Source organism: Sander lucioperca, chromosome 14, assembly GCF_008315115.2.
Source record: "Sander lucioperca isolate FBNREF2018 chromosome 14, SLUC_FBN_1.2, whole genome shotgun sequence".
NCBI classification, from domain to species: Eukaryota; Metazoa; Chordata; class Actinopteri; order Perciformes; family Percidae; genus Sander; species Sander lucioperca.
The window spans coordinates 25,900,710-25,924,875 of record NC_050186.1 but is presented as its reverse complement, the minus strand read 5'-3'; the positions used below and the strand labels follow the sequence as shown (position 1 = coordinate 25,924,875).

Here is a 24,166-nt window from a genome sequence, read left to right as displayed (position 1 = left end):
CTCTTCTCTCTAGGTGATTGTTGGAAGTATTTTTGAGGTGATCTGGGACATGATTAAACCAGGAGCATCGTTTGGTATCAGTGTGTTGAGAGCCCTGCGACTGCTCAGGATATTCAAAGTCACCAAGTGAGTTCAATTCAAAACACGCACGTTTAACTACAGACACATTACATCAGGCTTCTATCACAGAAAATCTTGCTTTCATTACCTGAACTGTGGAGTTTTTGTGCTCTCTAGTAACTTCCCCATTAACCCATAGCCCTCATTGTATTTTACACATAGAAATTGCACTCCTTCTCAGTGTCATAAATCAGCCAAACAGCAAAACACATACATATTGCTAAAGTCAGCAGAGCTTTCCAGGCATACCGGTATCTGGATAAACATCCATCCATCCATCTTGAGGACGCTGCAATAAGTGCAATTGCTCTGGGGGAATTGTTGGGTGTCTGTACTTTACAGTGTGGTCATGACCTACTCTGTAAAGTCCTACTCTGTAAAGTGTCCTGAGGTAACGTCTGTAATGATTTGACACTATAAATAAAATTGAATTGAATGAATCCACTTAAAAAGGATTTAAAAAAAGGGGCTTCTTATAATTTCATATGTAGCATCATAATCATAAAGTAGATGTTTTCCTCAATATCAAGAGCAATCGAGTTGATTGTTGTTAACTCTATAGATATTTGCAGTGCAAACATGAAAGTACAACACAGCATAGAATTGTATGGTGCGTTCAGAAAATGTCAATAACTTTTGGCAGAAACCAGGATTCATTTGAAGTTTGTAGCCCATGCACTGACTATATGAAAACATTACACACACAAGACTTCGGTTTCCCCCAAAGCATGATGGGAACTAGTGCCAAAACACCTTAAGACATTAGCATCGGTCAAACGGCAAAAACACTGGATTCTACATTTCCCGTAATGCAACTCCCTGCCTCCTGAATGCCCGCGTCTTTCAAACCCCAGCAACTCCACTTTGTAATGCAGGCTTTCTGTTTAAATAAAATAAAAAAATTAGGGCTGTCAAACGATTACATTTTCTTAATCGCAATTAATCGTTGAATTTCTATAGTTAATCGCGATTAATCGCATGTTTTATCACATGATTAAAATTCTATTATTTTGCATTTCAGAACTGCTTTTAAGTACATATTAACAATGGAAAGCCATTCTTACCAGTGTATCTTGATTGGGAATCAAATGAATGCAAAGAAAATGACTTAATGAACTTGATTTTAAGATTTGTATTTGTTTATTATATATTTAATCTAGTCACACATTTGAATTTAACAACAACTTTGAATGCACCACAAGGCTGTAAATTACGAGTTTAATTGAACGCACCGTCTGTGTTTTTTCTGACAACAGCAGCTGCAGATTGTTACATCCCGGTGTTGAATCCACTACAGTGAAATACAGACACACTTTACACCGTTTAGCGTTAGCTGTCAGCATTGTAACTGTGTTTAATCCAGCTACTAGCTAGCGGTAGGCTAACGTTAGCTGCTGTCGAGTATAGTGTTAACTAGCGTCATGTGCAGCAATGTTTCTGTTTCCTGTAACATCCGTTTTCAGAGCATCAGAGAGAAGTGCAGACATATCAGTGGCACCGGAATGAGGCAACGAAATCTGCGTTGCTATTCCTGCAGTAGCAGGATGTGTTACGACGAAGTACGGCAAAATAGTAGCCTGTTAGGCACGACGCAAAGCCGAGTGAAGTGAAAAAAAATTAATAAATGGCGGCATGCGATTAATACGATTTTAAAAAAAATTAACGCATTATGCTTGACCCTTAATCGTATCGCGATTAACACGTTAATGCTGACAGCCCTAAAAAAAATATAAATACATTTGTAGTCTCAAGCCCAAGCCGAGATAACCCCTATGACATCATTAGGATTATTATTTTTTGACTTTGGAAAGCTCCTCCAGAGCTACAGAAAACATTACAATGACTGTTCTCACGGGCTGGGTTGTACTCCTCTTAACGATGAAACTGAACTTCATGTCTAAAATTGATGTTTTAAATTGGTGAAGTGCGGTGTTAAACCAAATAAAACCTGCGGTGCATGCTGTTATTTCAGTAGACACTATTCTGAATAAATTGACTAGCAAACACTTATAAGTCTACACAGTGCAGTGTATTTGTACTTCTTTTAATACGCTACTTTTGGAGATGCAAGGTTTTGATGTTGCAGGAGCTGCACTTTTTCTCAGGGCTTAAGTCTTAATTCTTAGTTTCTCTATCCTATTACAATCCTATTAGTCCTTTTATTTCATTAGATAAGCTGTAATCCTGTGATTCACTGAAACTGGCAGCTGTAGACCCTGACACAGTGATTTGTTTTATGCCACCTACAGTACAGCTCATATTGCCATATGTTCCTCTCGTTCCTCCTCTGTTTTGGTCGTTTCTGTCTTTGTCTGAATCTGTTTGTTCTTTCAAAACAAAACAAAAAGTAATTTTTTCCGTCTCTCTGTGCGCTTGCTGCGTCCTCTCAGATATTGGAACTCGTTGAGGAACCTTGTGGTTTCCCTCCTCAATTCCATGAAGTCCATCATCAGCTTGCTCTTCCTCCTCTTCCTCTTCATCGTGGTCTTTGCTCTGCTGGGCATGCAGCTCTTCGGAGGACAGTGAGTAATCTCTCTAACCTGCCCTGCTCCCTGAGAGCTCTTTCCTCCTCTTTATTTACATCCATTCAACACACAGACACAAGTGTACACACACACACACACACACACACACACTCTCCTTTTCTCCTCTATCCATCTCTTCACCTGACACTCCTCCCTGTGTGTGATCCCTGGCCCGGCTTGGCGGTGATGACAGACTTGTTGAAGCAGCAGGTCGCTGGCAGAGCAGCAGCGCCGACTGTGGCCCTTTGATATCACCCTCAGCAGGAGCTCCATGTCTTCTAATGGCAGGAACACCTCATGATTCTGGGCTGGCTGCAGTTAATCAAAGGCCTGGCACAGACACACACACACACACACACACACACACACACACACGCTCTCTCTCACTATCCCCTCACAGCAACAGTCTTTATACATTTGTGATTTGTGTGGTTCCATAATTTACAGCCTATTGGTGTATCTAAGCCCTATGAAACCTGAGGTAGACTTTGCAGTGTTGTTTTAATTTCACAAGAAAAGCCCTAAAAGCCCCAAAAGGACAATTTGGGTCTTATTTTTTTACTCGGTTATGCAAACATTATGCACACAAAGGATTATTGCTGAGGAACACAAAACTGTGCTATAATGAAGTCCAATGGGAGAAGAAACACAAGCAGGTGTTGTAAACAAGCCAACAGCTTATCCAGATGGCCTATACCACTTTACTTTGTTTTCTCTTTCAAATCAGTTTTGCTAGCTGTTTACACCCTGTCTCATCCTCTGGCTGCTAGTGTTTCTTGCCCCGACAGACAGAGATCTGCTACAGATCTCAGCATTTAACTCAATGAGTACAGTGTAATTAGTACTGAGAGAAATGATAGACAAAACTATTCCAAAAAGATCCATGTTAGGCGACTCACAAGAGAGAGAAAAAAGAATGGTCAAAATTTATGAAGCAGAGGCTGACTTTTAATCCCCATTGAGTATGAGTAAAAAAACAGTGGCTCCTACACTTCCCATGATGCAACTTAATAGCGACATTTAATAGCCCCTGTCTAGTAAATGACCACAATTTTTTCAAACTTGTAACTCAGGCTCAACTCAGGCTCAACTGAGGGTTATTTTTCCAACTGAAATTAATGTGTAAAGTAGGTGGAATGCTCCTTTAAACTAATAATAATTCATGGAATAGTTTGAGACTGTCATAACCACAAAAAAAACCTACAGCATTGGTTATTGACCTGTGACCTTTTTAAATTAGTTTTAATACGTTACTTTAAAGGTCCCATGGCATGAAAATTTCACTTTATGAGTTTTTTTAACATTAATATGAGTTCCCCCAGCCTGCCTATGGTCCCCCAGTGGCCAGAAATGGTGATAGGTTTAAACCGAGCCCTGGGTATCCTGCTCTGCCTTTGAGAAAATGAAAGCTCAGATGGGCTGATCTGGAATCTTCCTCCTTATGATCTCATAAGGAGGAAGGTTACCTCCCCTTTCTCTGCTTTGCCTGCCCAGAGAATTTGGCCCACCTATGAGAGAGAGACATCATGGCTTTCAAACGAGCAAAGTGGCAGTTAGTCAAGGCCACACCCCCACCCTCCACCTTGCCCCCCCACCCCCCCTCCCCCTCCTCCTCCTCCTCAATAGCTACAGACACAGAAATGGCACATACTAAGACTACGTTTACACGTGGCCGGCTATTTTCATAAACGGACATTTAGAACCTCTATGTTTTCAGAAAAGTGTTCGTTTACATGTACCCGTGTATATATGCTGTCAATGCTGTCAAGAGCATGACAAGAAGCTCAAGCCCACGTTAGCCAATCAGAATCCCGAAAATAGCAACAACAGCAACGACTCACTTCCTCTTTCTCTCTCTCGGCTGCCTAAACCTCCGTTTGTCTCAGTTTACATGCAAACGTGCAAACGAAGTTTTCCAAAATCTCCACTTTGGCCGGAGTTTTTAGAAATAATCGTTTTCTGTGATAAAAACGGGGTTTTCGTGTAAATGAGAGGCCAAACCGCAGGAAAATATCTGCGTCTTCCCTTCGTGTAAACGGGGCTTAAGGAAAGCTCATTGTGGGACTGGCTCTAGTGGCTGTAATTCTGCACCAAGGCTGAATTTCAGGAAAGAGACTTCAGATACAGTATTAGGGGACCACTAAGGTCTATATAAAAGAGACTTCAGATACAGTATTAGGGGACCACTAAGGTCTATATAAAAGATACTTCATATACAGTATTAGGGGACCACTAAGGTCTATATAAAAGAGACTTCAGATACAGTATTAGGGGACCACTAAGGTCTATAAAAGAGACTTCAGATACAGTATTAGGGGACCACTAAGGTCTATATAAAAGAGACTTCAGATACAGTATTAGGGGACCACCAGGGTCTATATAAAAGAGACTTCAGATACAGTATTAGGGGACCACTAAGGTCTATATAAAAGCATCCAAAGAGCACCATGTCATGGGACCTTTAAGGGCCCTGACACACCAACCAGACGGGCCGACCGTAGGCAGTCGGACTGATCAGTCGGGTCCCCGAGGTCCAAAAAATGCCTCAGAACACACTGAGGCGACGCCGACTTGAGCGTACGCTCTGCGTGTGCGCGAAACGTAATACGTCTCTATAGCAGCAGGCAGCGCTGCTCTGTATTGTTTCCATTAACAGTCTGATTATTTCCCAGAAAATGAAAACCGGCAGCTGATTGGACGAATGCGTCACGTGGTTCTTTTTTCTCTGGAAATTCACAGCCAGACTGTCATGGCGGCTTGTTCAGAATACGATCTCATATTGTACTAAAATAGTTCACCGAAACGTGTTTCTGAAAACATTTTAAGCGAGAAATAGGCCGTGCAGTTGCTGAATCTGTCTTCATTTCAGATTGAGAAAGGTCAGTTTAAAAGATTTTTGTCAGATTTTGAGAGGCTCATCCGCTCCCCATTTCCGGGTGAGGCCCGACTGCCCTGTCTCCGACTGAACATGTCGGGACGGCCCAAATGAAGGCCGACGGCTCCTCGGACGGCCGACGGCACTGGACACACCAAAAAGACTCGAGTCACGGACCTCGCCAGGCGGCCCGACGCCTGATTATCGGGCTGGTGTGTCTTCTCTCTAAGGGGTAATACAACTGAGTTCAAAGACCAGTGTAAAGCTGCATGTTGCATTAAAGACGGAGGTGTTTAGGATTTGTTTGAGCCTGGGAAAACCCTGACGAACTTCCGGCAAATTTGAGATTTGCTCTGCAAGGCAGTCTGGCCAAGAGCCCATTCAAGCCCATTTCCAAATTTTCCAAATCGAGGCACCAATCACAACCGTTGAGGCGGGCTTTACACGATGATGATAGCGCAGCGACGGCAAGCAGCTTTTTGTTTACATTCAACATGACAGCCACCGAAGCGCAGCAACCCGTTGATGCCACTGTAGCTGCTACGTCACCCGGATCGTTGGTCTGATTGGTTGAAGGACTATCCAATTGCGCCCAAGAGGCATTTGAGCGGCGTCCGTTGGTGACGCCCCTTTGGAAATGGGCTGTGAATGAAGCTTGCCCAGACCCACTCTCAGTTACAACTGAGAAGGGTCTGGTGTCAACCAGGCTAGTTATTCTTGCAAATTAAAGGAACATTTGAGATTCATATTAGATTAATGGATTCTTAAGCTTTTTTTAAAGGATGTTTGTCTGCTTGTGATTTATAACTAGAAAACACACACGTTTTATCACTTTGCATTGTTATTTTAGTGGAAGCTGTTTAGCCAGGCTTGGTAAATGTACTGAAAGTTAGAATTTAGCTCTGATTTCCTCCAATTTAGTTTAAATCCCTTTTCGTGTAAAGATAATCAAAAATAAATATTAAAAATATAAAATAGATGGGTTTCTACATAAATAGCCATTGCAAGGTCAGAATCTGCACTTTAATGGATAAGTCACACAGTTACAAAGACGCATTGAAAGCATTGACCCCCCGATGGTGTGAATGTCACCAGTGTGTGTTGTTACGTATTGTCAGCGCTGCGGCAGGTAGTGTTCCCTCTCAGATGAAATGCCACTTTCACATGAAGTCACGTCTCCTCGGACTGAGGGCCTTCACAAACGCCACACCACAACTGGATGTCTTTGAAGCAGCCGGCTGTTGCCATGGTGCCGAGGCTTACATCAGTCTACGCCATCGTTAGCATCGCATTAGTGTCTGGTGATGGACAAGTGTGAGATGAGTCTGACCTCCACGTGGTGCTTCAAGCCAGCCGAACACATCAGTACGAGCACACGGTCTACTTTCACCTTAAAGTCTAAAATGTACACAGGGTATCAAATAATTTCATCCTGTTAGGAAGACGAGGGATGTCTTTGTAATATTCTGACTTTATTTTTGGCTCAGAGATTATGTTTCTGTTCTCAAAACACCAAAAGTAATCTCCTGGTAAAATTGTGAGAATTGAAAGATAAACAGCTTGAGGCAGTGGAGCGTCTGCCTGCTGAGACTCACAGGACATCGGCGAGTGTTCGGAAAAAAAATATGTGATAAGCTTAAAGGAAACGTTCAGGATTTACTGTAATAGAATAATGGCTTTTTCTGAATGCTGCTTTGTAGCTTTCAGTTTTAAAGGTGCAGACCTTCTTTGTTGATTAACTTTGTCAGACACAGGAGAGATGGCATTTTATATTTTTAGCTTTTCGGCCTCCCTGGTATGAAAGGCTCAGCACAGCCTCTTCATTGGACTGTGTCAAACATTTTAAAGATTACGCATTTAATCAAAAAAATGTGGAGAGATTAATCTATAATATAATATAATGGAAATAATCAGTCCATCCAGAAATTCGGGATTTTGCAAAGATATAATGCAAACTCAACCAATCCCTAGTATACAGTATGCAGGAACCTCTTTGTATTCAGCCTCTTCCTCATATTGTAAAAGCCATTTTCATTTCTTTTCATAGTTCCAATGCTCAGAAGCGTGTTTGCTTTCAATATCATACAGCCCTTAATTCCAATCCACATGCACATGCCTGTGTGTTCTCAGAGATGTGTGTTTTATTCACCTATACAATGTAAACTTGCTGCTATTGTTTGAAGGATTAGAACTGGCGAGAGTTAGGGCACGAGCTTTTGGGGAGTTTGGCCTCACGTGATTCTTGTTTTCAGGATGGGTTTAATGAAGTCCCCGTGGATGACGCGCGGAAGCCAAGCTCCCAATTTCTATTATCAGAGTAAACAGAGGTCGGCGCACACAGGCGCAGCAGCAAACCGTCACCACCGCTCCCTGCACTGGGCCAGCTAATCCTCAAAGGAAGGAGGAGAGGATGGAGGGAGAGAGGAGGATGTGGTGGAGAGCAGGAAGGAAAGGAAAGGAAAGAAAGAAGGGGAGGAAAGGAGGGGAGAGGAAGAAGCTGAGATGAAATGAAGAAAGTGATGGAGGGATGAGTACTGGGTATAGAGAGGGGTGACTGATGGAGGATGCCGTAATGAGACAGAGATGGACAAAGGTAGAAGGAGAGAAGGATTAGAAGAGAGCATATGATGACATACGAAGGAAGAAAAGGCTTATTGAATTAGTTGCACTACCCTTCTCTCTCTTCCCTCCCACCGCCATCTCCCTCATGCATGTACAGCACGTATTAGGGCAAGACCGATACATGGTGGTTGATATCATTGGACTGTGGTGGGTTTTCAGTGATTTATCACATGGCCAAAAGAATGTGGATACCCAGTGGAGTAAGGACGAGCCCCAGTGCAGTTACTAGTCATGAAACACACACACACACACACACACACACACACACACACACACACACACACACACACAGTCAGTCTTGACAGATTTTGCGCCTAAACTACTAAACTAGCTACCGTATATTGTATCGTTTCATCACATGATCAATTAGAGACTTGGACAACATCAACATACAGTACATATTACCCATTAACTAACATGCATATCTCTATATAACAAAAATTCCAAAGAAATTATTCATTTCAAGGGTGCAAAATTGTCACCTTTGACAAAAATGACGTAATGACAAAAGACGACATTTGTGTGATTTGTGACGTTTCTGATAAGTTTATTTATGTATTTAAGTGCCCTGAACTTACATTCGTAGCAGTAATTAATTAACTAAAAATCAACTGTAAATCCATCCATTTTAAAGCTGATATTTAAACATAAATATGTCCCTTCTTTACTTTATGTACTTTTGGCTTTATAATGTATTTTGGTAATTTCAGTTAGTAAACTTTATTATAGCTTATTATAGCTTTGTTTAATTTGTTTGGTTATAGTCATTAAAAGAATTTCAGAATTGACTGTCATCCTATATTTACTCATCTTTTATGGTGAAGTTATTCATTCAGCTGTAAAATATCTATATTCAGACATACCTTTATCACAAAATGTTTTTGTTATGTGTCAAAATTTTTGTTATTCTTAAATATTGATATTGATATCGGCCTCAAAAATCCAGGACCAGTCGGGATCTAGTAAACATGCATACAGTATATACACACACACACACACACACACACACACACACACACACATCACAGGATCTGCAATGAAAAGGAGAAACCAGCTGTCATTTGTGCAGACGGCCACTGTAGGAAAAATGCGCTCCACTTCCTCCTCAGTTTTACAGGCCCTTCTCCTTCCTTATTCCTCTACTGTGTGTTTTTTGTCCCCACACAAACACATTTTTGTCACTCTTGGTCCTGCTTTACGTGACACATCGCATCATTTGAATTATATGGTTGTTCAAAGAAGTGTGAAAGACATTTCATTCATTCTATAGAGCATGAAATAATCATGACATTTAAAGTGCTCATATTATGCTTTTTGGCTTTTTCCCTTTCCTTTATTCTATTATATATCTTTTTTGTGCACGTTATAGGTTTACAAAGTGAAAAAGCCCAAAGTCCACCCCAAAGGGACTTACCATCTCCAACAGAAACCACTGTTCACCAACTGCTCCAAACTGCTCTATTGTAGTCCAGCCTGACGAACGTGCGTCACTTTGTAACACACGTTATAATGCTCGCCTAGCTGCTAGTGTGGCACGCCCTCATACTCTTTTTCTGACTGGGTAGTAGTCCTTACCTAGCTACTGCGCATGTGCGACTCCCAACAAAGATGGAACAGAAGTGAGATGCCTCACTCTGTAGCTAAAACAGAGAGCTCAACACACAGGGTGAAAAGAGGAGCTGCAGCAATGTGCAGTGCAACAAAAATGTTGTCTTTTGAAAATTAAACCATGTAAACCTATCCTGGTACAACCTCTAAATACAATTATGAACCTGAAAATGAGCAAAATATGAGCACTTTAAATTCAAAAACCTTTGAACCCATATAAAGGCCTCAATATTTATCAAATGCATTTTGAAAACGCATTCAATGGAACATTACTGTCTAAATCATAAGCTCTTGTATATTCCTTAACTGTGTTGTGTAATGTCAACTGTATTTTGATTATTTGTTTCTGCCAAGCTGTCCTGTTATTCAAAAAAACTAATTTCATACACCTTGATATCAAAAGATATCCAAGATGGAATTATATGTTTATATTTGATGTAGTTTGACTGTTATCGGGCAGTTAATTGACATTAAGTATCTTTAGCATGTAAACAGTACTCGTGCCTGTTCATTAAGAATGATTCAATGGGCTCTATTTTTGTGACAGTGCGTGAAACATCGTGAGCATTTTTGCCAGCAGCTGCACATACTGTCATATTTTTTTAATTTCTATTCCTCTATTGAATAAGATGAATTGCCATAGCTTACAAAACTGTGCTTTTTTCTTTGCAACTTTCTTTAGTACCTTTGAATTTGGAAATCGCTGACAAGTATGAAAGCTGTCAAAGCACTGTGATAGACTGGATTTAAGAGATGATGGGCCAGCATGACAGTACATAATGGTTTATAGTCAATTACAGACATTAACTATGACTGAACAATATTTTTTCCTTTTTAGAAAAGACAGTCAGCCTTTAATTCTCTGCCAAAAACGTCATATAATCTTTTAATGTTTTGGTAAAGTATTAAATAGGGATCTTGAATCCTACAGTAAGTAATACTTAAGCCAAATTCTTAAGTATTTCTATGGGTCAGCAAGAATGATATGGGTACAATATAAAGTCTTAATAGCAAGATAGCCAAAGACACAGGTGGAAGTAGAGAAAACCATGTACTTGTTCTCATCTGCATTTAAAAAAAAAGTGTAGGATTAATAAGTGGTGAGTGGAAAGCCTCAAAGGCCGACAGTAAGATCCTAGGTGGGAGTAGAATTAGTGGCATACAAAATAGTGTCACCAGCATAAACATTGTAGTGGGCTGAGAATAGACCCCTGTAGTACCCCATTACTGATCTTTTAAGTTCTCCCTGTAAGGAAAACGTGGACCCAATTTGGTGGTGAAATTACCAGCATCTGTTTTTACATATTTAAATGTGCAATATGTAATACTGACAGCTAGTGTTTAAAATAGTTACTACAGTACAAATTCAAAATACTGGAGAGAGTTGTCTCCCCCGCCCCCTCCTCCCCAGACTCGAAGTTCACAGAGATTGCCATGCTGAGACCGTAGCATCCATAGTCTCGCTTTGCCAGACCCTCCTCCAAAGCGCGCTGAAGGAGCATACACAACAATGTTGCTAGACACTTGTCTCACATAGCCAGACATCTTCACAGCACAGCGGAGTAGCTAACGTTAGATGCTGGCTATATTGACAGTCATAAAAGCCTGTGCTCACGCGGAGCTCTGTACCCAACTGACACGCACACTTTTTCGTCTTAGAATTCTGGTAGGAACTGCTAAAAATAACACTACCTTGCCGTCCTCTCCACCCGACTGAACACACTTTATTGGCTTAGAATTTCGGCAACAATTGCTAAAAACACTGCAAACTCATGGTCCTCTCTTTCTGATTCACAGTGCCTCGCTTGGCTTAAAATAACTCACCGTTGTCGGCTACTGAACAGGCTACATGTTGTAAACAGCCGTGGTCCGCTTGCCTGGTCCTCTGGTAACGTTAGCAGTTAGCAGGGTTAGCAGGGTTAGCATGGCGGCGTTAACCAAGACCCGTCGAGATCACTTTACTGGCTGTGTCTCAATTGTTTTTGCAAGTAACCAACTCGGGTACTCAAGCTATATATTCGTGAGTACACAAATGTTGAAATGACATAAAATGCCTGTCCCTTGTAGCCATGATAAATTAGCCTGAAGCTAATGCTTACCTGTTCAGGAGAATATTAGCCAACTCTCAAATACATCTCCAATATTTACCCAGGGTTTGTAATGTCCCTGTTAGAAACATGCCGTTTTTTTTTTAGGTTGGGTAGAATTTATCTCCGTTGATCCCGTTCGTTTGTTTGCTGCTTTCATGGCTGTCCTAACGTTACAGCTGTAACACGCTGGGTTTATGTTTTTACAGGTATATCTGGCAACCCGGCCTGGCTGTCAAACTGGGCAGTTGATAACAACACACAGGCCAAAACACAAACAGAAATTCTGTCACGGAACAAAAATTTCAAAAGGAGAAAATACTGGCATTAGCATTGCTGTCAGAAAAGATTGTATTTCAACTTAGCATGTTTCCTTAATATCTGACCGCATTGGGGTCATTTTTGGATTTATTACAGTAAATACATTACATATTGGAACTTTAAAGAACATTTTCTAAATCATAACAATCATTGTTTTTAGCCTGGATGCTGTAAACCTACTGAATTGTCACCATTACATTACATTACATGTCATTTAGCTGATGCTTTTATCCAACGCGACTTACAATTGCTATATATGTCAGAGGTTGCACACATCTGGAGCAACTATGGGTTAAGTGTCTTGCTCAGAGACACATTTGTTGATGTATCGCAGTGGGAATTGAACCCAGATCTCCCACACCAAAGGCTTGTGTCATGTCCACTGCACCATCTCCACCCCATCACCACAATCCATATTCAAATTACAGTTTACAATTGCTCTCAAACTTGTCTTAGATATTGCCTCAATTTTGTAATATATACCTTCTTCTATCCAACCCCACATATTTCTTCCACAATTTTAAGAATAACGGACACTTGAAATCATGAATGATCAGCAGTGTAAGGCTATTTTTAGTTGAATGACCAATCCATCTTTACACATCTCTGTATCATTCTCTCATTGTCTTCTTTAGTTTCAAGACCATGGATTCAGGTTTTGGCAGGTTTGTTGGGTCATTTGGGGGCTTTCTGAAAATATTTTGATCCTTTGTGTGGAACGTGTGCATGTCTGATGATTAAGTTGGACCCTGCAGCTATACATCTGTGCTAATGTAATTGTAGTGAGCTCAGTGTTTCAGTTTTGTGTAAACCCAGTAGTGTTGGATTCAGATAGTTGAATCCACTTTGAATCCAATTAGGTTAATTCTCAGATTCATTGACCTTTGTGTCTTTTATTTATATTTACTCTCTAATATTTGTTAGCAGTTTCAGAGGTTGTGTGAAAAGAGATGAAAAGGATGACAATAACAATACAGTGCAAGCATTGCACATTGTGAAGACAAAATATCCCTCATTCATTCACTCTTAAGTTTTATTCAGACATTGTTTGTGTTTACTGTTATTGTCTTTTCCCCGTGTTGAAGTGTGTTCAACTTTCCATTCAGGAGTGCTGTTGTGTTGAGCCCAAAACATACTGGCACTGTAGGATGTGTCAAGACAGCTGTCTGTATTCTAAACCCACTTTTTTGTTTATTTAGAGTTTCTCCTCTGCTAGCATATCCAGGCTACTTTGATTTTCTTCTCTTGTCAACTGTCAGCACATGTTCATCCGTGGTAGTGGTGGTGGTGGTGGTAGTGTAGCTCTTACAGTGGACAAGGAGAAACTCAAATACCCAGATCCCTTCAACCAACATTCACAGTATTATTATGTTTTTTTTAAAAGACCTTTCCTGGTGAGCAGAAATTGGCTGTTCAGGTGAGATATCAACTCAAAAGAAGAGAAAATCAATCAAGGCATTACTCCAGATTTACAATATTTGCTTGATATCAGATGGTTAATATGCCCTGTGGATTTGTTGACGTGCTGCATTGCAGTGCATCATTTCTGTGCATATGACACATGTCACTTGGTGTAGCCCTGAGCTGCAGAGGCAGTGTGTTTTGGACTTCAAAGTTGGAGCCATGGCTCCCTGGTGACTAGTGTTTCCTGCTGCATGTTTCTCTTCCTCTCCTTCTCTCATCCATTATCAAGACAAGTCCCTTTGTCTATGAATACACTAGTCCCTACCTGAAGCCGTGAAGGAATCTGAAAAACCTACTCCTGTGCCTGTGTTGTACATCTGTCTTTGTGAGGACCAATGTGAGTTTTCGAATTTTTTGGAATGTCACCCGCCATGTTTCTACAGTAGTTCAGAACGGACAAACCAAACACTGGTTCCAGATAGGGCCATTTGCGTTTTCACAACAGCCACCATAGTTCTCCTACATGTTTGACACACAGGAGAAGTTTCAGTTGGTTGCAATGTGCAAACTCACTGCTAGATGCCACTGAATCCTACACACTGAACCTTTAAGTAGAAGAAAATTACAAAAAAATTAAAATAGTAATGAAAATACATGTACATCTACCTCTGGTATTATTATTGCTGACAAAACTTTATTTTCAAGTTGAAAGAATCTGGAAGTAACCTTTCAGGGGCTAGGGAATGCATTATGTCAGCTGTTACCATACAACAAAACTGCATACTCAATTACGTTTCGAGGCAAACATATTTTGCTCCAGATGATGTTTGTCTAATTAAAAACTGCAAAAGTGGGGTGGACTAATGGGTCAACAAACACAGGACTTTCACCCAAGAGAGCAGCAGCTAAAACCACAATATCACAATATATTTTACGTCAGTGTCACTTTTTGGATGTTTTCAGTACTTCGGGGAAAAGGGTTTGTTGTAACGTTACAAGCTACAGCTTCGCGGCTGGGGCTGACCGTCGAGTATCTCCGGTGCCGAGTATCTCTGGTGCCGAGCCGCGGCCCCGGAGATACCGGCCGAGGATACGCCTCCATCGATAGGATGGCTGGCGGGTGTTGTTTTCAGACTCTTCCCCACCTTCACCTTTTGTCCACAGAACAGTCACCATTTGTTGGTGAAACGTAACTGTAAAGAAGACCGCTAAACGCTACTAAAGAATTTACTAAAGAAAAAAAAGGGGGGAGAATTTCAGCACAATACTGCGCCCAGCCAGACTCAGATGCCTATGGCGGTATGGTCTGTTTCCCCGACGGAACATAAAACTCTGTTACTGCCGTTAGCATCGTTATCACCTTGCGCTGGAGTTTGTGCTGGCTGGCTTAATAATAGTGGCTGGCTGATGGCTAACTGTGGATGTGTTGTGTCCCTGGCTGTTGTCCGCTCTCATCCCGATTGAAGTCCCTTAGCAGTGGGGAGTGAGGCAGGAAAAACCAGGGTGGGATAGCTGGCTAAATTAGCATTCGATTTGTCTTCTATCTATAGCTAACGTTAACGCTAACGTTAGCTGGTAATCGTGGATTAGCCCAGTGTTGTTTAATCTTAACTGTACATTGATCAAAACAATTATACTTAAAATAACTTCATGAACGTGTTGATCGATGTTGTAGCTAACTTTATAACATTAATGTTAACGTTCCCCACCGAGCATTAGCATCAGCTAAGGCTAACGTTACTTGTCAACGAAGCTAGCACATAGTGTTAAGCTGGATCAATCGATATTGAAATGTATCAATAAATAAGATCTCCGCTGTATTACTGTGTTGTAAGTGGCATGTAATTAATGACAAAATGATGCTGTGTGGCAGAAAGCAAGCTGTATTACGGGTACTGAGTATTATTCTTTCCGTGACATTGAATGCTTTACGATTACTCTCGAACGTATCATCTGGGTTCCCGTGTTTTGACGGAAGTTAGAGGAACCAGAGCGGGGTCAAAGGTTTTATGACGCCACTGACAGGCGACTAAATGAAACGTCCCGTGTCATTAAAATAAAATAACAGATTTCTCAGGGTTTAAACTTTGTTGGAAATATTTAGGATAGTGTAAGTACACAACTCGACAAAATATATAACTTTGGTATAGTCGGTTTTAGACATTTTAATGCAGAAATGTTACATATTGTACCTTCAAATTACATAAAAAACATGCTTTTTTTTTAACTCAAACCATCATCTTTTTTGGACCTTAACCAAGTAGTTGTGTTGCCTAAACCTAACCAAGTAGTTTTGTATCGATACACAACATTAACCACATGTTTAAAACAGCGACCGTTTTACAACTGGCACCAGTCACTGGAAAATATGTTTCCCTAAAAACGTAATTGAGAATGCAGTTTCCTTGTATGGGAACGTACTTTTTTAGGAGGCAGGGTTGTTTATGCCTGTAAAGATCCTCACAAGTATAGAAGTACAACTCTGTGGGGGGGAATTGTGGATTGACAGTTGACCATAAAAGTGTTAAAGACAACGAGAGAAGGAAGAAATGGTGCAGCTGTGATTCAAGGTGTGACTGTGTCAGTTTTTTAGTTGTCATGTTTCTCATGAGAAACATGTACTGATGCTTAGACAGTTCAGCCACACGCTCCTAACTATTAATCCAAGTGGTTTCTTTATTTTTTTATTTAAAAATTAATAAATGTACCTTTCCTTTTAAAATGAATACATGTACCTTTCCTTGTATCTCCTCCTGAACTGCAGGTAGATACCATTAAGCTCTGACTGGGACTACAGTTTTATTATTTGGGATTTTTCTCTCTTTATAATGATGTGTTTCTGATTCTTTTAGGTTCAACTTTGAAGATGAGACGCCAACAACAAACTTTGATACCTTCCCGGCAGCCATCCTCACTGTGTTCCAGGTGAGACACTCCAGACTTCCAGGTGCACTTCACACCGCCAGAGAAAATGAGAGAATGTTGAGTTCATAGAAAAAGAAAGATTTCATTTTAATTAGAGTGGATGACTGGTCTGTGTACCTTCTGTCCCCTTATGAGCTCGCTGATAATCCTTCAATTAGTATGTGCTCATAACCCCTGACTCTGTAAAGTTATTTAATTCTATAGTCTGAGATTTGCAGGGGGCTTTACAACCCGCCGGTGTCCCCGGTATCATTCTGAATCTCTTGTCTTCCTCAGATTCTGACTGGCGAGGACTGGAACGCCGTGATGTACCACGGGATCGAGTCTCACGGGGGCGTTCGCCGTGGCATGTTCTCTTCCGTCTACTTCATTGTCCTGACGCTCTTCGGAAACTGTATCCTCTTTGATATATTGTTATTCAAGCTGCAGTGCGTCCGGGTCAGAAGGAGCAGGATTGAAATGTGTAAATGGTTTTGGGTCGAAATTGGTGCTCATTTTCTCCATTTCCTTGATGGCGTTGACGGGAAATGGTGTCGTTCAACAACACACTCAAAATCTAGCAATTTCTTTCTCATTCTCTAGAATTAGAAACTTGGTTTCAATTTCTTATAGGGCTGGGCGATATATCAATATTATATCAACATTGATTATAAGACTAGATATCGTCTTAGGGTTTTTGGATATCGTATTATCGTGTTATGACATAAGTGTTGTCTAGTAAAGTGATGTACCTTTCTGAACTTACCAGACTTACTAGCTGTTTTACTGTTTTCCTTTACCAACTTAACTCATTGTATCCACATTATTGGTGATTATTTAACAAAACTCTCATTGTGTTAATATTTTGTGAAAGCACCAATAGTCAACCCTACAATATAGCCACAATATCGACATTGATGTATTTGGTCATAAATATCGTGATATTTGATTTTCTCCATATCACCCAGCTCTAATGTCTTATGGAACTGGGACACATACTACAAGTTTAAAGCCCCACCAGAGACTGCAGTGATCATTACAGCACACTTACAAACAGTATTGAAACAGCATACATGTACTGAAGTTTTGTTCATCAGTTGTGGAGCTGAAACTATTTGTTTTGAGGGAGGCATGAGAGGAAATGCCAAAGAATCTTTAAAATCAGATCAGAGTTATTTCCAAAGTTTTAGTAGCCTACTGATCTGTTACGCTCAATAAATACGGTCCTTAAAATGCAGTTGTTGAAATACACTGCTTGGGACCAAAATATTGGCCTGACTTTTACAGGCAGACTCGTAGATGAACAAAATCACATTTTGTAGGCCCTGCTTCTAGTTTAATGGGAAAAAAGATGTTGCATATTTCATCGAAAGATACTGTACTCCTGTACTTTCTCCTGAGTCCTGTTGTTATTCAGACACCCTGCTGAATGTCTTCTTGGCTATCGCTGTCGATAACCTCGCAAATGCACAGGAACTGACTAAGGTAGGCTCGGTCAGACTGTCTGATGTTGTATTTGAAGATGCATTAGTAACACAGCAATATAAATGTACTTTTTTTGTTCTACTTTACAGTGAAACATGTCAAACCAGCAAACAAGCCTGGCTTGTGCACACAGCATCACCATGTTGTAATGTATTTTCATTAAGCATAATTAGATGTCTTGGTTCTCACTGGCTAAAGGATGAAGAGGAGCAGGAGGAGGCAGCCAATAAGAAGCTTGCCCTGCAGAAGGCTTTGGAGGTGAAGGAAGTCAGCCCAATGTCAGCAGCCAACATCTCAATCGCTACGTAAGTTCCCCGGCATCTCTCTCCTCTGACAGCAGCTCTGTTCACCCACACTGGAGATACATGTCGCTTTGTCTATCAGTGTGTTGTCCTTCTGTATGTTCTTCCCTCTCAGTCTGTAATGTCTGTGTACGTACGCACTGTGTTTTATGTACTGTCTAGACTTCTCATTTATTCCTACTATGGGAGCGCTCCTGTGGTGTTGCCTCGTTTATTAGCCTACACTCCATTGTCTATACCTTTGTCAATACAGTAGTAGAAACAATTAAGGATGCTTCAATCAGCAATGTATGTTAGTATTCACCAGTGGTCTTTACTTTCTTTTTTTATTATTATTATTATTATTTATTTATTAATTAACACAAGCCTATTTCCCTGTTAAAGACAAAATCTACATGTTTTTGCCACTTTGGTGGCAAAATGTAATTCAAGTTATGTTAAACTACCAGAAAAATGTAACATGAGTCATATGAACAAGATAGAAGAAAACCTTCATTTCACATCTTCACTGTCAGAAGTTCCCATCCTCTCTAATATGATAATGACGGGGATGACTTTATATACCCAGATAGCTCCTGTGATGCAAAAACTTCTGACCCGCCCCCTCTCCACCACCACCTGTGATTGACAGGTATGGGGTCCTGTGTCAGTGCGGAAATGAATTGCGCCTCCAAATTCCACCAATTTTTAGAGCCTAGATTAACACTGAAATTATAAGTGTCTCAAGAGGAAGCTGGTGTTAACACGACGCGTTTTCATCTTTATCAGTGATTTATAGCTGCAATATGTAATGTTGGAGGTTAAAATATGCTTTGTTTTGATACCCATCTGTTCAGTTAAGTGCATTTTGCTCACACCAGATGATGTGATTATGTTCACCTCGCACTCGCCTCTTAATTGCCATCCTTCTCGGTAAGAAATTCATGAATGTATTGTGCTCATATTATGCTTTTTGGCTTTTTCCCTTTTCTTTATTGTGTTATATATCTTTTTTGTGCATGTTGTAGGTTTACAAAGTGAAAAAGCCCAAAGTCCACCCCAAAGGGACTTACCATCTTCCAGAGAAAACACTGTTCACATACTGCTCCAAACAGCTCAATTGTAGTCCAGCATTTACTTCCGTGACGAACGTGCGTCACTTTGTAACACACGTTATAATGCTCGCCTAGCTGCTAGCATGGCACTCCTTCATACTCTGCAACTGACAAGCTAGCAGTACTTACTGCGCATGTGTGACTCCCAACAAAGATGGTACAGAAGTGAGATGCCTCACTCTGTAGCTAAAACAGAGAGCTCAACACACAGGATGAAAAGAGGAGCTGCAGCAATGTGCAGTACAACAAATATATGGTGTTTTCTGAAAATTAAACCACATAAACCTATTCTGGTGCAACCTCTAAATACAATTATGAACCTGAAAATGAGCATAATATGAGCACTTTAAGAGAAGAAATAGCGTTAGGTTAGAGTTTGCACAATGTTCAGGAGCTGACGTAGTGTTTATAAAGTGGAGGTTTACACATGACAAAATGTATTAATTATTAGTTGTTACTAATTACTCCCAATTACTGCCAGCTGTAACGTTAACTGTTGTGTAATGTCTTTAGCTAACTGAACCAACTGATAATACTAACATTAGCTAATGTTAGCTAATGTTAACGTTAGCTTACTAACACGTGACCCGTTAAGAGTGAAGATTAAAAGAGGTAAGGAATACAGTCCAAATTCTGTTTAATAATATTTTAAAACTTTACTTTTTTTATTACATTTTACAAAAATAATAAAACCTACATCAAATCACAAAACGATATGCTAAGAGTAAAGTTAAGTTAGTTGACATAACGTTAACGTCACATAGCTAACGTTAACCTTACATAGTTAGAAAACATTTTCCACTTAGCTAGCTAGCTAGCTAGCTAAACTGTATGAATACTAACGTTAATTACTCTGAAACACACTTATTTCTACACGTAGCTAGGCAGATACAAATGAAACAGAGTAATACGTAACGTACATTTACACTGATATATAATTTGTGCATGTAAAAATTTAATTTTTGGAAGTTATGCTAGCTTGGGATGCTACACTGACTTCCTGTTTACATAACGTTATATAGCTAGCTAGTTCATTGCTCTTGGACAGAGCTAGTAACCGATTTGCTGCACACATTCCTGAAGTCTTTAACGTTACTAACGTTAGCTATTAAAACATTTCTTACAATTTTATGGTGCAACCTGATTTATCAAATCACTAGTTTGAAACTAGTTAGTAGTCACAAAGAATTTAGAGTAGGAGGGACTAGCTATTCAGTCTTATGATGCGACCCAATCCAGCTCTGTAGCTAAATCACTGGTTAGCTAACTTCTAGGTACACATTGCCAGACCCATCTCCACAGTGCTGTGTCAGTGCTGGAGTATGGTGTGGCTACACTGCTTATCTATTATGGCAAAGGGGGAAAAGGCTCTGGCTTGTCTGTATTTCTTTAAACCAATCACAACTGCCTTGGGTGCCGTTGCGAAATAGATAGTGGAGATAGTGGAACGGAAGGGGAGGGACATCTGACAAGCGAGATGTCAGGCTTTATCCCAGCAATGTACATCTGTTGATTCAGACTAGCTAACTTCATATCTTTCCCCTTTTCACTGTCATTAACGTTACTGTTATTATGTGATCTTGTGCATTACATTCAGTGTTCTAAGAGTACTTTAATATATACATTGAACAGTGTGGTAACACTATAGCGAGTGAGTTTTATTTTTAATTAAGTGCTGTTTCAGGGACAGGGTTTCATTACAAAATGACTTTAGCCTTTTTTTTTTTAAATCCCCTCATTAGAAGTGATTTTACAATCTAAATGTATGTAAAACTCTTACATTTTTTACATCTCTTACATAATTTCAATAGTAGTAACCTGTGCTTTTGTTTTTTTTGGAATGAAACTCCTGAACTGCTTTTAGAAACTCTTGAACTATTTTCAGTTTCAGTTTTGTGTCCTCATTATGCTGAGTAACACGCTTTTGTTGCTGTTGTGTTTTTAACGTAGTTGCACAGTTTAGTCCTTTATTGTAAGACATAAGGGGACAGGTGGACAGACAGACTGACAGTCCACCTGTCCCCTTCAGATTTGTGTCTCATTTTTCTTTTGTTTTTGTTCTGCATGTACAGTTTTGTAAAGCAAACTCGAGATGCACACTCTCGCAGGTCGTCCATCAACAGCATTCAGTCAGCGTGAGTTATCACTCTCTGTTACAATATTCTCCTCCTCGTCTTCTCTCCTTTGTCTCCTCTCCTCCACTCCTCTCCTTTCCTCGGCTGCTCTCCTCTTGTCTCTTCCCCTTGTCTCTTCTCCTTGTTTCTTCTCATTTCTTCTCCTTGTTTCCTCCTCTCATCTCCCATTCCATAACTGTTCTTGTCTCCTTTTTTTCTGGTTATCACCTGCGTTTTTTCCTCATTATCTTCTGTCCTCTCTTTTACTTGTTTACTCTCCTCGTCTTCTCTTCTTCCCTCTCTTCTCCTCTCCCCTCCACTTTCTTTGTTTCTTCTTCCTTTCTTTTTTCCTGCATGTTTCCTGTCCCCTCTTTTCTTCTCCTTTTTCCTCTCCTTTCCTTGTTACCTCTCCTTTCCTCTCCTCTCCTCCCCTTGTCGCTCCTTCAAAAGACTAAATGTCTTCATTACTGGTAAAGTGAAATGTATTTATGATTCTTATGAAAAAAAGAAAAAAAAAAGCCATCACAAAGTGCCTCACAGAGTAGAAAAACATTACATGAAATGGAACAATAACAACATTAAATCTATATGAGGCCAGTCTGGACGTCCTTACAACACACTCTGGTCTTAAGCAACCACTGTGTACACTTTGTTGATGGTTGCAGCTCCTCTGTGTTGGCGCCTACAGTAATTCATCTTCCGCTCTGTGCTCTCTGATGTGAATAATTTGTGTATAAATGTTTAATTTCTCTGAGCGTTGCCATCACCGCAGGCAGTTTGACATTTCCAGTCTGTTTGTTATCGCAGACCCCAAGACATCACTTTACAAAGACAATATGAGCCGCGGCCACAATTAAACGCAACCTCCAGCTGTAAGTTTGCTCTCCTGTCGGGCGATCTGTTGTCTCAATCGATTAAAGGAAGGCCAGAGACGCTTATTTAACACCTCACCTGTTTAAGATAACACAAATGCATTACTAGAAGGGACTATCATTTCTTTGACATTGCTTTTCTCAGTGTGTGCATGTGCTTTCTTAGGTAATATATCTCACAAAATAATGCTCCTATCCCCTCAGTTTTACATCCCTCACTTTCCTTTCTGTGAACATTTAAACACTACCTGTATGTCCGTAGCTCACCTGTATGTGGATACCTGTCCTGTGTTCTCTGTGTCTTCTGTCTGTCTTTTAGGAGTTATTCTGTCTACTCCTCCCCCGCCCGGCGAATCTTGAGGTACAGGTGACCAGATGGAACAAACTTAACTAACCCATAAATCCTTATGTAAATGAGTCATACTGCACAGGCACAGTATGCAGTGCCTTCATATATGATAGATGGAAATGAGGACACATCAAATGATTGATGGTTTATGATGTCTTTAGAAAAACTCATGTTCAAAAAAGGACATTTTTCAACCATTTAATGTGATCTCTCACCATATTCTTCTCCAGTCAGGAATCCGCTTGTTAAAGACGATACATGTCGGCAATAACCATCACCCATAGCATGTTGGTCATGCCTGCCCCATTTACACATGACCTGAGTCAAACAGAATTTGAAAAATGATTTTTCAGTTTCAGTTTACTTGCATGCCAGATTAGCAAGGTTTGCCACATGACGTGTCAGGCAATTCCAACTTTTGACAGCTGCTGTAAATCCAAAATAATAGAGGTGTGTTGACATAAACAATCTTACCTGCCGGCACCACAGAAACAATTTATGTTTAGGCAACACAACAACTTGTTTAGGTTAGGAAAGGATCATGGTTTGGGCTCAAATAAGTAGGTTATGTATGCAAGTTAAGTACGTTACATATTTTTTTTTAAAAGTCAGCATTGACTTTTTGTCACACGGGACACAAACAGCAGTTGAAAATATCAGTGTAGAAGATAAGGACCGAATCCACAGTCCTGTGCAAAAGTGAATTCTAAAGTTCAGCGGAGTTCGACAAATTAAGTGGGTATTATTAGGGCATAATTCCCTCTGACATGGCTTAGCAAGCAAACGGTCTGTAGAAACACATAGAGGGAATTTCATACTAAAAAGACTAACTTTGGAAGATATGATTTGTTTAACTGCTGAATACTTGTAATAACTGCATTTTTGCACTACCGAGAACGGTGGATTTTGTTCCTAAGCTTCTATTAAAATCGCATTAAGAAGGGAATTCTTTTGGGCTAGTATGGACATGAGGAACAATAACAGCAACCACTTTCATGGGCCAAATGATCTGTTGTGAATTCTGGAATAAATTCCTGACAGTTTGAGGAGTGTTTTGGAAGGACGAATTAGACTGTTTGGTTTTAAAGACTCACCTCTGATCATCATCATTTTATACATTGAATCAAGTATTGAAAGAAACTTTTGTTAGATCAATCTTTTAATTTCAACAAAATGTGGTTTCCTTAAGTATATGAAATAGTATATGCATCTGTTTTAGTCCATGGAAAGCTTGCTCTGCATTCAGTTTGTTTGTACGAGTCATAGGAAAACCTTGTAAAGCATGTGTGAAAACACTGTCGAGATGATTTGTCCTTTGCCTTTTCCCCATCTATCAGATCATGTCATGACAAGAGCATGTAACAACCCTTTGCAATAGATACATTTTACTATCTTAGGTGTCTGGAAATTACAAATAATCATATTTTGTTATGGAGGATGTAAACTACTTTCTTCATACAGTATAACCCTCAAGCATGGTAAGT

General features: G+C 40.1%; 1 protein-coding gene across 3 annotated transcripts in view; it reads left to right on the top strand.

The window, feature by feature from the left end:
* Positions 1-24,166, top strand: part of cacna1bb (calcium channel, voltage-dependent, N type, alpha 1B subunit, b) — a 219,325-nt gene that overhangs the window by 117,465 nt on the left and 77,694 nt on the right. For 2 of the 3 annotated variants that reach the window (XM_031277458.2, XM_035991390.1), the window contains 7 exons: positions 14-126; positions 2,511-2,642; positions 16,415-16,487; positions 16,764-16,881; positions 17,884-17,951; positions 18,150-18,256; positions 21,420-21,482. In XM_031277458.2, the coding sequence (XP_031133318.1) occupies positions 14-126; positions 2,511-2,642; positions 16,415-16,487; positions 16,764-16,881; positions 17,884-17,951; positions 18,150-18,256; positions 21,420-21,482 (674 nt within the window). Of the gene's footprint in view, positions 1-13; positions 127-2,510; positions 2,643-12,793; positions 12,824-16,414; positions 16,488-16,763; positions 16,882-17,883; positions 17,952-18,149; positions 18,257-21,419; positions 21,483-22,652; positions 22,695-24,166 lie in introns of all 3 variants that reach the window. The other variant, XM_035991388.1, reaches the window with a different exon arrangement.